This window comes from Anopheles coluzzii, chromosome 2 (assembly GCF_943734685.1).
Source record: "Anopheles coluzzii chromosome 2, AcolN3, whole genome shotgun sequence".
NCBI classification, from domain to species: Eukaryota; Metazoa; Arthropoda; class Insecta; order Diptera; family Culicidae; genus Anopheles; species Anopheles coluzzii.
Window position 1 is genome coordinate 4099156 of NC_064670.1, and position 12358 is coordinate 4111513.

Genomic DNA, 12358 nt, shown 5'->3' on the forward strand with positions numbered 1-12358 from the left:
GGCAGATAAGTCGTAAGTGTGTGCGGTGTGCAGATAAGCCATTGTGACAATTCCAATCTAATTGAGCTGTCTAATCTATCTGGGCAATTAGTATCATCCGTGCCGTGTGGTAGCCAGCAGCAGCGGATCGTTGGCGGAGTGAACTCGAACCGTGGTCAAATCACGTACATCGCCAGCCTTACCAAGCGGGGTGGACACTTTTGTGGGGCCTCGATCGTCAACGATCGGTGGCTTCTAACTGCCGGACACTGTGTGTGCAGGTGAGTATGAGCGATCAGTCGATTGGAGCCTTGTTCCTGTTACATATGAATCATGCGTTTCCTTTCCTTTCTTCCCACCTCGGAAAACAGTGGCGTGAATAAGATACTACGCGCGAACCAAATCCAGGCCGTGCTCGGACTCTACCGCCGGTCCGAATTCGGTGGCAATCAAATCGACAGCGACCCATTCTCCGACCGTGCGTACGAGGTCGGCATCCGGACCATCGTGCCCCATCCCGGGTACGTCTGCAACAAACCGTCGAACGATATCGCTCTGCTGGAGCTGGCCCGGCGCATCGACTTTAGCGCATCCGTGCGGCCAATCTGTCTGTCGAGCGGTGCGGATGGGTCGGCCCGCGTCGAGGGCCAGACGGCGGTGGTGGCCGGATGGGGCTGGCAGCAGGAAAACCGCAACCTTGGCGACAAGGCGGACACGCTGCAGCGGGCGGTGGTGGATGTGTTTCGGAACGAGGAGTGCGAAAGCATGTACCGGCGGGGCAATCGGTCGCGAACGATTGCCCGGACGCAGCTGTGCGCGGGCAAGGGCACGGGCGGTGTCGATGCGTGCTGGGCCGATTCCGGCGGTCCGCTGGTGACGAGCGACAACGTGCTGATTGGCATCGTTTCGACGGGGATCGGTTGTGCGCGGCCTGGCTTTCCCGGGATTTACACGCGCGTTAGCGAGTACGCCAGCTGGATCGTGACGGTGATCGATCGGTTGTCGCGTTGAACAGGCGAAGGGACAGGTGATGGAGAATATTTTTTCAGTATTATGGGTTTGCTAGTAGAAGCAAAACCAGCCCATCTAGTCAATTTTATGCCAATGCATTTTTCATCATTTATCAAGATGATGCTATTTAAGATAGTTGTAAGATTGTTAGAATGCTTAAAATAATTTAAAATAAAAGCCAATGTTCAACAAGCGAATATAACACGTGTAGCATGAGAAACACTGACGCGTTACGCGTAACGCCACGTAACGCAACCATCGCAGTGCGTCATCTCGTGTCAAAAGAGTCCGATTGCATGCGTATTTCCTATATATCAAATTGGTATGCTACGGATGCTTTTATTTCTTAGTATGGAACTTTGTCATCTAATCAACTAACTAACGAAAGGACAATAAGCCATCCAGCTTTCGTCAAGCCCCCTGCTCCACCGGCTCCTCCTTTCTAGTCTGTGGTCGACGCGTATTCGATTGAAATTGAGATCAAATACTAGAAATAAGTGAACGGGTGTGTCTTTTAGCGGTAAAATTGCCTGCCGTTGTGCATTGTATCTGTGCGCACACACTTTTCATCATAATGGTACAGTTGTCGCGTAATCGTGATGTGATGCCGAGTGATGGAAATAGGACACACTGCTTGCTGCTGCCATAAACAAACATACTACAGCATCATTCCCGGGTTTCCTCGTGGATATGTTTTGGCGCAGATCGCCCAGCGGTGCCTTACCGCACGAAACGCTTGCTCTCCACTATCCGCTTAATGTACGCTTCGTGCGTCGAGGAAAGGGCCGCCACCAGCAGCCCGTTCGGGTTGAGCGCCGGCGTATCCCGATGGTACACGATGTTTTCATTGTGCAAATCGCTCATTCTGCCCCCGATTGCGCCGAGTATTGCGTCGCCGGCACAAATGTCCCACTTTTTGATGTGCGTCGTGTGCAGATACGCCGTCGCGTTGTTCTGTATCACCTGCAGCACTTTGAAGCCTTGGAAGGAGAGAATGGGAACGTTGGAGGAATGGGAGTTCCAAAAGCAGCACTCGGTCCGCTCACTTACCAGCACCGCCGGCCGTTATGACTTGTGCGTTTTCGCCGAATATTTGCTTCGACTGTTCCTTCACAGCGCCCGCATGCGACCGGGACACGATGATGGTTGGATGCTTCACGTCCGCATCGTGCTTCAGGTTGACGAGCGACTCGGACAATGCCTTGCCGCGCCACGCCCAGGTCGTTTTCATCGTGAAGGGATTGTGTATGATGCCAATCGTTGGGACGCCCTTCACCGCCACGCACACCATCGTGGTGACGTATTCGTGGAGTCGCTCTAGAAAGGAAACGGAAGCTCTTCCATCATTAGGCATACCTGGAGGGCATAAATCGAAATCCTTTCCCTTACCGGTGTATTCCTGCGTCGCGTCCAGCGGGTCTATCCACACATCCACCTCATCGATGGAGACACGTTCGTCCGGCACGGTCACACTCTCCGGCAGTACCGTGGGGTCGAGATCGAACAACTGCACATCCGCACACTGCTCCTGCCGGTCGTCCTCCTCGGAGATCACCTTCAGCTTGGGGAAGATTCGCAGCAGCCCATTCTTCATCACACAGTTGGACCGGTAGTCCGCATCGGTCACCGGATTGTTGGCGCCCTCCTTCGTCTTGCCCTTGCTTTGCTCGTGCAGATCGCGCGACTTGGACACGGCCACCACCTCGAAGCCACCGTGCTGGGCAGCCTGTATCGAACCGATCAGCAGCTTGCGCAGGTTGATCTCGTTCGGATTCTTGCTGAACGCATAGCTGGCCGCATTCGCACTGTTGCTGCTCCAGAGATAGTACAGAATGCACATAAACAGCAGGCCCAGTATCACCACGCCACACTTATTGATGCGTATCGATCTGCCCAAGTTCATGTTGGCTGGTGCTGCACACACACTCTCGTCACTAAAAAAAAGCCTCGATAATCCTTTAAACGTGCTTCTTATCCGTACGTTAAGCGGATCATTGTTTAATTAGAATGGTCCGTGTCGGTGGCACGTTCTCCGTGCGCGAAATTATCCACTGAGCGAGTATGTTTTTCTTTCGGCTCTGGGCCCAGGGGCTCTGCGCTTCAGGTTCAAAACAAAAGGCCTTTGTGACGACGACACTTTTGACATCTGTTGCAGTAACCTTGGGCGGCCTAAAAAAAAGGTGTTTTTGTGAGAAAAAAAGGAGTTTAAAAATAAAACAGAAACATCGATGATGCTTTATATAATGCTCTTAATGTATCGCAAACAGCTGAAATGATAAAACGGGTGGAAAATAATTGCTACATTTGACGGAAAAATTGCACAAAGCACACCGTTTGTCTAGCTACCGTGAGTGCCTTCATCAGCTGTTTGACTGATGACGTCATTCGTGGAGTGGTGTAAACAAACCAGAATCACACGCGCAGAAAAAACCCCTCTACATACAGGTGCAGAAACAGGCAATGTGCGATTTGAAGCATAATGTTCAATTAAAAAACGTACAGCAAGGTGAAGTGTTTAATTATTCTACCATCTTACTGAAGGGCGATCTAGCGAACCCATATTGCGGTGGGAAATTTCGCATCCTAGCCGACAATTCCCAATCCGTCCCATTTTCCGTCGCGATAGAGAATGCCGTCGGTAGTGAAGGTGAGAGCAAGCAAGTCATTCGCAAGTTTCGCATTCTGTTAAGACTTTCTCCCGGTGAACATCAGTACGCGGTGCAGTACTGCAGCACGCAAACATGTGTCCGCTTAGTGTACACAGCTCCGGAGAGACGGTTTACCGTGGCCCCCGTTTACATCATCTGCAAAGGACACAGCGGTCGCTATCAGTCCAGTGAAAACGATGCGCACAACGATAGCGAGCAAGCGTGTCGCAAAATAACGCTTGCCATCGAGCTGCTCCAGTGTTTGTACGCGGAAAAGCTGCAGGAGCATGGTTTCGGTCGCAAAACGTTCGCGCTTGAGGCACCGTGCCGTCCGTTCTACGCCGAGCTGCAGTGGGCTCAATCTACCACCATGACGGAAGATGCCCTTTGGCACCGGTTCGCTGGCGAGCTGGTGCACCGCAAACACTACGACATGGAGCGGGTGAAGGTGGTCGGCTTTCTGAGCAGTACGCACTTTGAAGGCATCAGTGATGGTGACTATTCGTACGAGAACATCCGGAAGCGTACGACCGGCCATGCGGCACTGGGTGGCGGCGGGTTGGCCCTGTTCGGTACCGGGTGTCTCTACACGTGGCCCTCGACGCTGGAGACGGTTTGCGATGCACTGCTAAGCGAGCAGCCGATCGATTGCGCCAAACTGCTGGACGATAGCAACTACAGACGCACGTAATAATGGGGTTTTCCTCGCTTTATCGCTCGAAGAGTAAGTGCGAAATGCTTCCTTTTTAGGTATGGCGGATGCTTTGCCACCACCCTCGGCTCGGTTTGCCACGAGATGGGCCATACGTTCGATCTCGGTCACACCCCGGACGGTTCCATCATGGGCGATGGGTTCGATGCCATCGACAACGTGTTTGTTGGGGGAGCTGGAGGTCGTGCGCAGGGTGCGAACGGACCGAAACGCCTCATCGCTACCAAACCGGGCGGTCTGGCCGGTAGACTGACGCAGCTAAAACGCCCAGGCGAGGTGCTACGGCAGCGACTGGAAGCGAAGCAAAACGATGGTGTCTTTTTTGCGCCCACAAGTGCACTGACGCTCAGCTATCATCGGTGGTTTAACGACGCACGGAAGGGTTGCGGTGGTGGGTCAATGAATTTTGATAACACCACCAGAACGGTGTCGTGCAACGGGTCGAGCATCGTTTTGGTGGAATTACGCTCCACCGACAGTGGCATGATGCAAAAATGTTGGACGTTCCAGGAGGGACAGCAGCCTCGACCCATCTCATTTACGCTTCCCAGGCTAGCAAACCTGCCAGAGCTGACGTTGTTTGCCGTGGACACTGAGGGGAGCGTTCTAAAGATAGACCTTAACAGTATTAACCAAGCATAAATAGACGAAGCACAAACAGAAGCGTGATAAAACAGGACTTTTGCTAGCTGCGCTGAAAGGGCAAGCAAAAATAAAACCCTTCCCAGTTGCTTTAGCGTTTAAATAATTAATTAGAATTGAAATGATGGCTTCAAATTATTATTATTTAATATGATGACTGTAAATTGCTTCCAGATTGTAGCTGGTAGCAACCAGATTTACTGATAACAAAACAATTTAAAAATATTGCCTCGGACAGCATGGAACTGAGGGTGTTGCTGACGTTGGGTCTATCAGACATGCCGCCGTATGGCCTATATTATTTTTCTCGCCTTCGCGGCCACCACGAAATTATATGAATTAGTCTTATCTCACATGCTACTAAACATTCGATCTCGGTACGTTCTTTTCCCCTTTTAGATATTCCGATTATCCAAAAGCCACGCCACCACCACCGCTCACGGTACGGGATTGCAGCCCGGTGTACAGTCGACGTAAAGTGATAACGTAAGCTTGTGGAAGGGTCCCCTCCTTCCCCCTGACCGGCCTGATGTACAGATGATAAACATTACCATCGGTCGCGCGTAGATAAGATTACATGTTGTGCCATGCACAGAGTCACATTCGATCCGCCACCGTCAGACGGACCCCGAACGCCAAGATTGGAAGCGCTGAAACCAGAGTTCACTCGTGGTGTGCCATTCGAGCATTGGAGTGCCGGGGTATTCGTCCACTTTATGCGGTGAAAGCAAATTAGACACCGTTCGACCGTTACCCACCAAGCATACAGTGTGCGTCTGTCTGCGTGTCGGTGTGACACGATGAGTGAAGAGAGTGCGGACAACAGCGCGGCCCAGGCGGTCTGCGAGGCCAAGATCCTGTTTCGTCAGCTGAAGCCATTCCCAGTGATTGATGAGAACAATAATTTTAAGATTGAAACCGCACACTTTCTCGAATCGTCCAACCAAATCATCGATGCCATCGGTATGTATAGCTGTGTAGCGTTGTCAAAGGAAAGAGTCCCTTCTCAAACGATACACATTATCATCCGCAGCATGTTTCGGTAAGCTGTTCTCTCCCATCGTGAAAGATATGCGTCAAAACGTTCAGGTATGGTGGTGAAACCGTGAATGAGTTTCGATGATCGATTTGTTTAATGGAATTTCCCTCTTTTTTGTGTAGAAAATAACCGACAAATACAAACAGAACGAGTCGCTGTTTAAGTACCTGGAGGATTTAATCCTGAAGGACAAGGACGGGAACGACAACCCGTTCGACACGGTAACGGACGGTTTGCTGTGGCTTAAAAGGTGCGTCCACCGGCAATAATGACCGTTCTGTGGAGAGAAAATTAACCTTGTTTTACCTCACCACCACTACCATTGGCAGGGCATTCGAAATGATGGAGCAATTCTTTCGCAACCTGCTCGAAGACGAAACGCGCAGCGAACAGGTGAAGCCGCACCTTAAAAAGGCGTACGAGGAGTGTCTGCTGCCGTATCATGGCTTTCTGGCTCAGAAGGCATTTCAGGTAAGCTCAGCTGTCCACATGACGGATTCTTTCTCTCGTTTTACGGAACTGGGGCACAAGCGAAAGAAGCGTATCGTGTTTCAGTTAGTTTCAGCATCGAACTTGTGGCCGTTCAACTGAAGCCGTATAAATAGTGGCCCGAGTGCGGGTACCGGATTCACGAAGAGTTTACGTTTCTTACTGGAAAAAATGGTATTTTAATATAAAAAAAAATATTTTCATTTCAGTTACTTCATTCATTTCTACCTTCAAGGTCATCGCTGCTGGGAACATCCGATTCCAACATGGACAATTTAAAGGCACTCGAGGAATTTTTAGCACTGTTTCGTGCCAACTTGACCCATCTGAACGAATTCTACACCAAACATGACTTACACCGAACCTACAAAGCGTAGTTCGCGTTTACAATTTAAATAAATGAACTGTTTCTTTTGTACAAAGTAATACTATTTAGTGAAAATTTGCTGTTTTTTTCCCCGATTTCATTGCTCGTCCTTCGCTTCCTTCGCCGTGTCGGCTCGCTTGCCCACATATTGCCACCGTTGCATTTGAAACTGTTTCCTGCGAAAGGCAGATATTTGACGCATTGCCGGCACACCAACTACAATCTGCAGCACCAGCAGACCGATCGCGATCGACTGTGTTACGGTTGCTGCTAAATGATTGATCGTGTGCGTTGCTAGCAGCAGGTAAATCTGCAATGGAAGCTGAATCAGTGTAGACAGTATAAGAAAGCCAGCAAAACTGGGTATCTGTAGAGGAAAATAAGGACGTACACAATTAGCTCAAAGGAGAACCTTTTAAAACACACAAAACAGTGATTTGCTACTTTACCGCACTCATCAGGTTGCCGGTGTGGCCGAGATAGAGCCGGAAGACTTCCAGCGGAATTGCAACCACCAGCGAAAGGATGGACAACGTTTGCTCGATTCCGCTTATGTTGAGGAACTGTGGCCCAAAGGGTATGGGAATCAAATTAACACTAAATAACATTACTTAAAACTTAGTTTACTTGCCTCGTAATGTAGAAACACTATTGCAACCAGCAGCCAAACGGCGTAAAAATAAACATTGATGTGAATTAACAGCTGCACCCACAGGTGAGCGATCACTTCTTCCTCTGATGGAACAAAACACCCGGAACGATAATGTTACTGATTAGGCAAAAGCCTTGATAAAACGATGCTTACCAGCGTAATCGGTCACTTTCGGTGTGGAATTTCCATTTCTCTTCATCGTAGCCCCGTACTAGATAAATTGTGGTTGCTGTACGATAAACGTAAAGCCCACGCCGCCTGTTTTGTTATTGCCTATCACCATGGTTACGAGCAGGCGGTGTAACGTGTACGTGCACGTATTACGTGTCAGCGGAGTGGCGCAATGTGCCACATGGTATGATTGCGTGGTGCATTTCTTGTTTACCTATTATGCACCACCTTGGACGCTTGATTCCTGCAAACGCAACGATTCTCATTTCTCTATCCCACGCTGATGGAACGCGCACAAACTGCCCGTGTGAATGGATAAACAGATTTTTCTTATTTATTTTGCGATAGAATATTCATGCCGGAATCCCCCTTTCCTTCCGTTACGAATCGGTGCACGAATAGATAACTGTTACTATTTAAAAAAAGTAAAGATAAAATATAGGAATGGAGACTCGATACCTGGTCTAACCCCACGCAGTGGCAACACAAATGCAGCTCCCCCGGGTGTGTTACATGTAGAAAAAGAAAACCAAAGGAGTGCAATAATTAACCAAGCATTTCCCCCCTCCTTAGTTGGTTCGCTTATGTGTGTCAGTGTGTGTGTGTGTGCATGTGGCTTGTCTTAATTGAAATATGTCGGACCCGGTCGGGCTCGGTTTCGAAGTAATCGTTCGAATTAGCGCACATGCGTGGGGAAAGAATACTAGAATCTCTCACAAACTAAGAGGCGCTCGCGGACCCGGTGGAGTAGTATTAAGCGGCAACCGATTTCTCCTGCAAACACTTTTGCGTGTGGTTGATTTTATCGCCCAAGCTCAGCGCCATGCCCTACGAGAAAGCAGATGTAGAACAGTGGTTAATAGAAACACGTTTTCACGCGTGAAGCTCAATGTCGTCCAATTACCTGGCTCTTGGCGCGTATTCTTATGTGCCCGGTCACGGGTGCATCCGGTCGATCCAAGGGCTTCTCGATGCTCAAGTTTGCCAAAGCATCCTCACCGAAAATGGACCTGTAATTAGCAGTGTTGTGTTGAGCAGATGAGCTAGGCAAAATCCCTCTAACACACCCCACCCACACTACCTACCGTGCGTACATATTGGCCGCCATAAAACCACACTGGCCCGAAAGTGCCTTCTCCGGCGTGAGGCACTTCATGTTGGTCGACTTGAGCAGCAACCGCAGGTAGTCGTGCAAATCGGTAAGCGTCGTGTTGACCGACACCTTGTTCTCCCACTCAAACTCGACCCACATCGTGCGGAACTCGGTGTCGGTGCAGCTGGCCGGCAGAATGTAGTCCATGATGTCGATCTGGATCGTATTCAGCACGACCACATTGGACGAGAACGTGGTATCGTACACTGGAAAGGAAGGCAGAACGTTAGCAAATGCCTCACTCCCAACTCCCAACCTTTACCGCATACCAATGTTGCCAAAAATGATGCCATTCTCCGTCGACGACACCTTCACGTTCGCCTTGATGTTGCAGAAATCGTGCGGCGCGAGCACCACCGGGTGCGGTTTCTCCACCAGCTTCAGGTCGCCGACGGTGGCCAGCTCGAGCGTACAGTTCTGCAGCGTATCGCTGGTCTGGTTGACGATCAGCACATCCAGCACGATGTCGTACTGGTTCACGTGCACGTACGCTTCCGCATAGACCGGATCCGAGAACCCGGTCAGCTGGGTCACCTTGTTCAGCTTGCTGTTCGGCGACGCCACGTCGGTCAGTGCGGTGCTCTTTGTACCGGCCAGTGCCTGGTTCAAGCTCAGCTCGAACACATTCTCCCCCAGCTGATCGTGTTTGCCGTTCGCCAGCTGTGTGAACGCGATCGGATCGTCCGGCTGAATCTTGGCAGCGTTCTTCTGCTGCTTGTCCTTCTTTTCCTGCGCCTTCTCCTCGCTCTGGGCGGTCAGCATGTTGGCCAGCGCGTTCTTGCAGCTCTGCGTGAAGATTTCCACTATTTCGGGCGTCTGCAGCGTCAGCGTCTTCAGACACAGATAGATCCGGTCGGTGTCATCGTTTGTGATGGCTTTCGTCGGCAGGCCGGACTTGCCGAGGTGCAGGATCGAGCTCATGATCAGCATGGCGCAGGTGCACAAACGGTTCTGCTTCTTTTCATTCGGCTCCAGCTGGATGAACTTCAAGGCCAGCTTCGTCAGCGTGGAGGCGAGTGTGGCCGCCACGAAAAAGTCCCCATCCATCATGTACTGACGGAGCGGTGGTCGTTCTACCTTTTTGGCAACCCTTGAAGGAAACAGGAAAACGGTCATTATTTGTGTGAGAAAACAACATTTACACCACCACCACCATCAAATAATACTTACGGCGCAACGCTGAACGCGCTCTGAGTAGCGTACGTGCCATCCGAGGTAACCTTGTTGGTACTGTTCGCCGTCGTCTCGGTGGTTTTTTGCTCCTCCTCGCCCGCCTCGTTGCCCGCCAGACGGCTCTGTTCCGCCTCAACAATCGGCACCTCGCCCAGCGCACGGTTGACGACACCGATTACCTCCATAATGTCCTTCAGCGAGTTGGCATACTCGCCCAAAATCCACAGCGTAGTGCGGTGGATCTTGGCGGACTTGATGGCCGGGAACGCTTCCAGCAGCTTCTCGATGACGAGCGGCTGCAGGTGGGAAAACTTTTGAATCGCTTCCCGCACAAACACCAGCACGTCGCCGGCCGCCAGCTCGTTCGTGTCGGACAGAAACTCCACCAGCACCGGGATGACGGCCGCCGCCACGTCCGGGAACTTGATGCAGCAGGTGTGCAGGGTGCGCACCAGCAGCTGCCGGTACTTGCCCGTATCCTCGTGCTCGATGTTGTGCGTTTTGGACACTTCCTTCTTGAGCACCAGCACCATCTCCTCGATGTTGCGCGACGACACGAGATCCATCGCCAGCGCGAGCGTCTTCCGGCGCACCTCGATATCGGTGGCGCTCAGCACCCGCAGCACGTCCATCACCAGCTCCTGCATGATGCGCTCGATGTTTTCGTTCTCCTTCAGCGCGATCAGCCGATCCAGCACGATCAGCTTCACGTTGTTGTCGCTCTCCTTCACGATCAGATCGATGTAGCAGCTGACGGCCGCCTTGATGGCGGTCGGTGCGGTCGAGAGCGTCACCAGCGTGCCGGCCGCCTCGTACCGGACGGCGTTCGAGGACGAGTTCAGCAGGTTGTAGATGCAGCGAATGAAGCGCGACCGTTCGGCCGGATTGGCGTGGCACACCTTGTAGATCAGCTCAACGATCACGAGCTGCAGGATGTCGCCGAAGCTGCTCACCTGATCCAGACAGGAGGCCAGATAGTTCAGGGCCCGCTCCTGGTCGGCGTGCAGCAGCATCAGGAACGCGTTGCGCTTGCACGACATGTCCTGCTGTGTGTCGAGGAAGTTTGCGATCAGCTCGGGCCCGTCCGGCACCAGCCAGTCGAAGTTCTTGTAGATGGTAAAGATGGCCAGCACTGCGTTGCGCCGCACGTACGAATGGCGATGCTCCAGGCTGCTGCGGATCGTCGGCATCAGCGGTTCCAGCAGCTCCGGTTCCTTAAGCTTGCACAGAAAGCGCAGGGTCGCGCCGCGCAGAAACTCGTTCGGGTGCTGCAGATCCTTGCGGTACGCGTCGCACACGAGAATCATCTCCTGCAGCAGCTTGCCATCGGGCGACGTTTTCGGCACGATTTCCCAGTAAATCAGCAGCAGCTTCTTGAGCGTGTGGTTTTGCAGCGGCAGCACGAACCGGATTATCGTCATCAGCAGGTTGGGCAGCCGTTCGCCCTGCAGCATGAGCTGGATGACTTTCTTCATCGTTTCAATCTTTACGTTCACTTCACCCTTCTCTGTGGGCGGGAGGGAAGACAAGCGGTCGGTGTGTGTGTTAGTGGATTTGGCCGACGGTCCAGCGAAGCGAGCACCACTTACCTAGGTCCTGCTTAATCTGCATCTCATTGTACAGCTCAATTTCGGGTGGATTTATTATCGTGTAACACGACATTCCCTCAGAGGCCGACGCCATCGCCGCAGTTGTGTGTGGATTCCGAACCGAGCTGAGTCAACTTTTCTCGAGCACAACGAGCGGGCCTACGGGACACAGGATATCGCATACGCTTCGAGCACCCGGTAAGATACGTGCGTGTTGCCGTTTCCTGCACTGCGGTGTGCTATTGTGGTGCGAATTTAAGGTTTTTCGTCACTATTTTCACACTCCTTGCGCTCCGGTACACCAAAATTTCAACCCAGTTTAGCGATGACAATTATCAATACGTGTCATGGGATACGCTTATACGTCAATTCTGCACACACACATCTACACGCGCTGTCAATATTCTGTTCGACGCCAAGGTGTAGTAAGCAAAGCTATGACTGCAGTTGTTGTTTCGCACAGTTTGTTGGGGTCCGGAATTTGATTTACCAAAAATATGGAGATTTTTCTTATAAAAATATTTATCAGAATTAATTTTGACGAAAAGACATGTAAAATTTTTAATAACGTTTTCCATCAATTTTCTGAGGTGTAAAAATGAAAATTATCTCCAAAGAAAATGTTCAATATGCATACAACCAATCTGCTTTTCTCAATACATTTTTACAAAATCAATGCATATTTATCGATACACTCTTGATATGATTAGTAAAAAAATCGTTTTCAAATAAA

General features: G+C 51.0%; 6 protein-coding genes across 6 annotated transcripts; 3 read left to right on the forward strand and 3 right to left on the reverse strand.

Annotated features, from left to right (window-relative positions):
* Positions 1 to 15: 15 nt before the first annotated feature.
* On the forward strand, positions 16 to 1157 carry LOC120947305 (trypsin-1; the record flags this gene model as incomplete). The annotated part of the gene is made up of 2 exons (XM_040362508.2): positions 16 to 260; positions 351 to 1157. Coding segments are annotated over 2 exons (885 nt in total), but the record flags the coding sequence as incomplete, so codon positions are not given.
* A 147-nt stretch (positions 1158 to 1304) lies between these two features.
* Positions 1305 to 3077, reverse strand: LOC120947304 (putative inositol monophosphatase 3). The gene is made up of 3 exons (XM_040362507.2): positions 2380 to 3077; positions 2041 to 2307; positions 1305 to 1970 (listed from the first exon to the last, which is right to left on the reverse strand). Exons 1-3 carry the CDS (start codon positions 2891 to 2893, stop codon positions 1711 to 1713), a joined length of 1041 nt encoding a protein of 346 aa, XP_040218441.2. The 5' UTR covers positions 2894 to 3077; the 3' UTR covers positions 1305 to 1710.
* Positions 3078 to 3182: 105 nt separating this feature from the next.
* Positions 3183 to 5385, forward strand: LOC120947300 (uncharacterized). Its single transcript, XM_040362502.2, has 2 exons — positions 3183 to 4325; positions 4389 to 5385. The coding sequence occupies exons 1-2, from the start codon at positions 3451 to 3453 to the stop codon at positions 4990 to 4992; spliced, it is 1479 nt and encodes a 492-aa protein (XP_040218436.2). The 5' UTR covers positions 3183 to 3450; the 3' UTR covers positions 4993 to 5385.
* Positions 5386 to 5401: 16 nt separating this feature from the next.
* LOC120947306 (uncharacterized) lies at positions 5402 to 6946 on the forward strand. Its single transcript, XM_040362509.2, has 5 exons — positions 5402 to 5955; positions 6026 to 6081; positions 6154 to 6281; positions 6361 to 6502; positions 6730 to 6946. Exons 1-5 carry the CDS (start codon positions 5793 to 5795, stop codon positions 6895 to 6897), a joined length of 657 nt encoding a protein of 218 aa, XP_040218443.2. The 5' UTR covers positions 5402 to 5792; the 3' UTR covers positions 6898 to 6946.
* Positions 6947 to 6984: 38 nt separating this feature from the next.
* LOC120947309 (transmembrane protein 17B-like) lies at positions 6985 to 7929 on the reverse strand. The gene is made up of 3 exons (XM_049605832.1): positions 7693 to 7929; positions 7337 to 7622; positions 6985 to 7254 (listed from the first exon to the last, which is right to left on the reverse strand). The coding sequence occupies exons 2-3, from the start codon at positions 7493 to 7495 to the stop codon at positions 6985 to 6987; spliced, it is 429 nt and encodes a 142-aa protein (XP_049461789.1). The 5' UTR covers positions 7496 to 7622; positions 7693 to 7929.
* An 89-nt stretch (positions 7930 to 8018) lies between these two features.
* Positions 8019 to 11989, reverse strand: LOC120947299 (coatomer subunit beta). Its single transcript, XM_040362501.2, has 6 exons — positions 11626 to 11989; positions 10034 to 11543; positions 9133 to 9953; positions 8796 to 9069; positions 8615 to 8720; positions 8019 to 8538 (listed from the first exon to the last, which is right to left on the reverse strand). The coding sequence occupies exons 1-6, from the start codon at positions 11717 to 11719 to the stop codon at positions 8464 to 8466; spliced, it is 2880 nt and encodes a 959-aa protein (XP_040218435.1). The 5' UTR covers positions 11720 to 11989; the 3' UTR covers positions 8019 to 8463.
* Between the last annotated feature and the right edge of the window lie 369 nt (positions 11990 to 12358).

What these genes read in the sequence shown, in the direction of transcription:
- LOC120947309 (XM_049605832.1), bottom strand. Translation starts at nt 7,495, where the DNA reads ATGTTATTTAGTGTTAATTTGATTCCCATACCCTTTGGGCCACAGTTC. An exon ending in CCGGCAACCTGATGAGTGCG is followed by an intron (nt 7,255 to 7,336) that starts GTAAAGTAGCAA and finishes TTTCCTCTACAG; the next exon opens with ATACCCAGTTTTGCTGGCTT.
- LOC120947306 (XM_040362509.2), top strand. Translation starts at nt 5,793, where the DNA reads ATGAGTGAAGAGAGTGCGGACAACAGCGCGGCCCAGGCGGTCTGCGAG. An exon ending in CCAAATCATCGATGCCATCG is followed by an intron (nt 5,956 to 6,025) that starts GTATGTATAGCT and finishes TATCATCCGCAG; the next exon opens with CATGTTTCGGTAAGCTGTTC. An exon ending in GGTTTGCTGTGGCTTAAAAG is followed by an intron (nt 6,282 to 6,360) that starts GTGCGTCCACCG and finishes TACCATTGGCAG; the next exon opens with GGCATTCGAAATGATGGAGC.
- LOC120947299 (XM_040362501.2), bottom strand. Translation starts at nt 11,719, where the DNA reads ATGGCGTCGGCCTCTGAGGGAATGTCGTGTTACACGATAATAAATCCA. An exon ending in GCGGCCAATATGTACGCACG is followed by an intron (nt 8,721 to 8,795) that starts GTAGGTAGTGTG and finishes TGCTAATTACAG; the next exon opens with GTCCATTTTCGGTGAGGATG. An exon ending in GAATACGCGCCAAGAGCCAG is followed by an intron (nt 8,539 to 8,614) that starts GTAATTGGACGA and finishes GCTTTCTCGTAG; the next exon opens with GGCATGGCGCTGAGCTTGGG.
- LOC120947300 (XM_040362502.2), top strand. Translation starts at nt 3,451, where the DNA reads ATGTGCGATTTGAAGCATAATGTTCAATTAAAAAACGTACAGCAAGGT. An exon ending in GATAGCAACTACAGACGCAC is followed by an intron (nt 4,326 to 4,388) that starts GTAATAATGGGG and finishes CTTCCTTTTTAG; the next exon opens with GTATGGCGGATGCTTTGCCA.
- LOC120947304 (XM_040362507.2), bottom strand. Translation starts at nt 2,893, where the DNA reads ATGAACTTGGGCAGATCGATACGCATCAATAAGTGTGGCGTGGTGATA. An exon ending in CGCGACGCAGGAATACACCG is followed by an intron (nt 2,308 to 2,379) that starts GTAAGGGAAAGG and finishes TTTCCTTTCTAG; the next exon opens with AGCGACTCCACGAATACGTC. An exon ending in CATAACGGCCGGCGGTGCTG is followed by an intron (nt 1,971 to 2,040) that starts GTAAGTGAGCGG and finishes TCTCCTTCCAAG; the next exon opens with GCTTCAAAGTGCTGCAGGTG.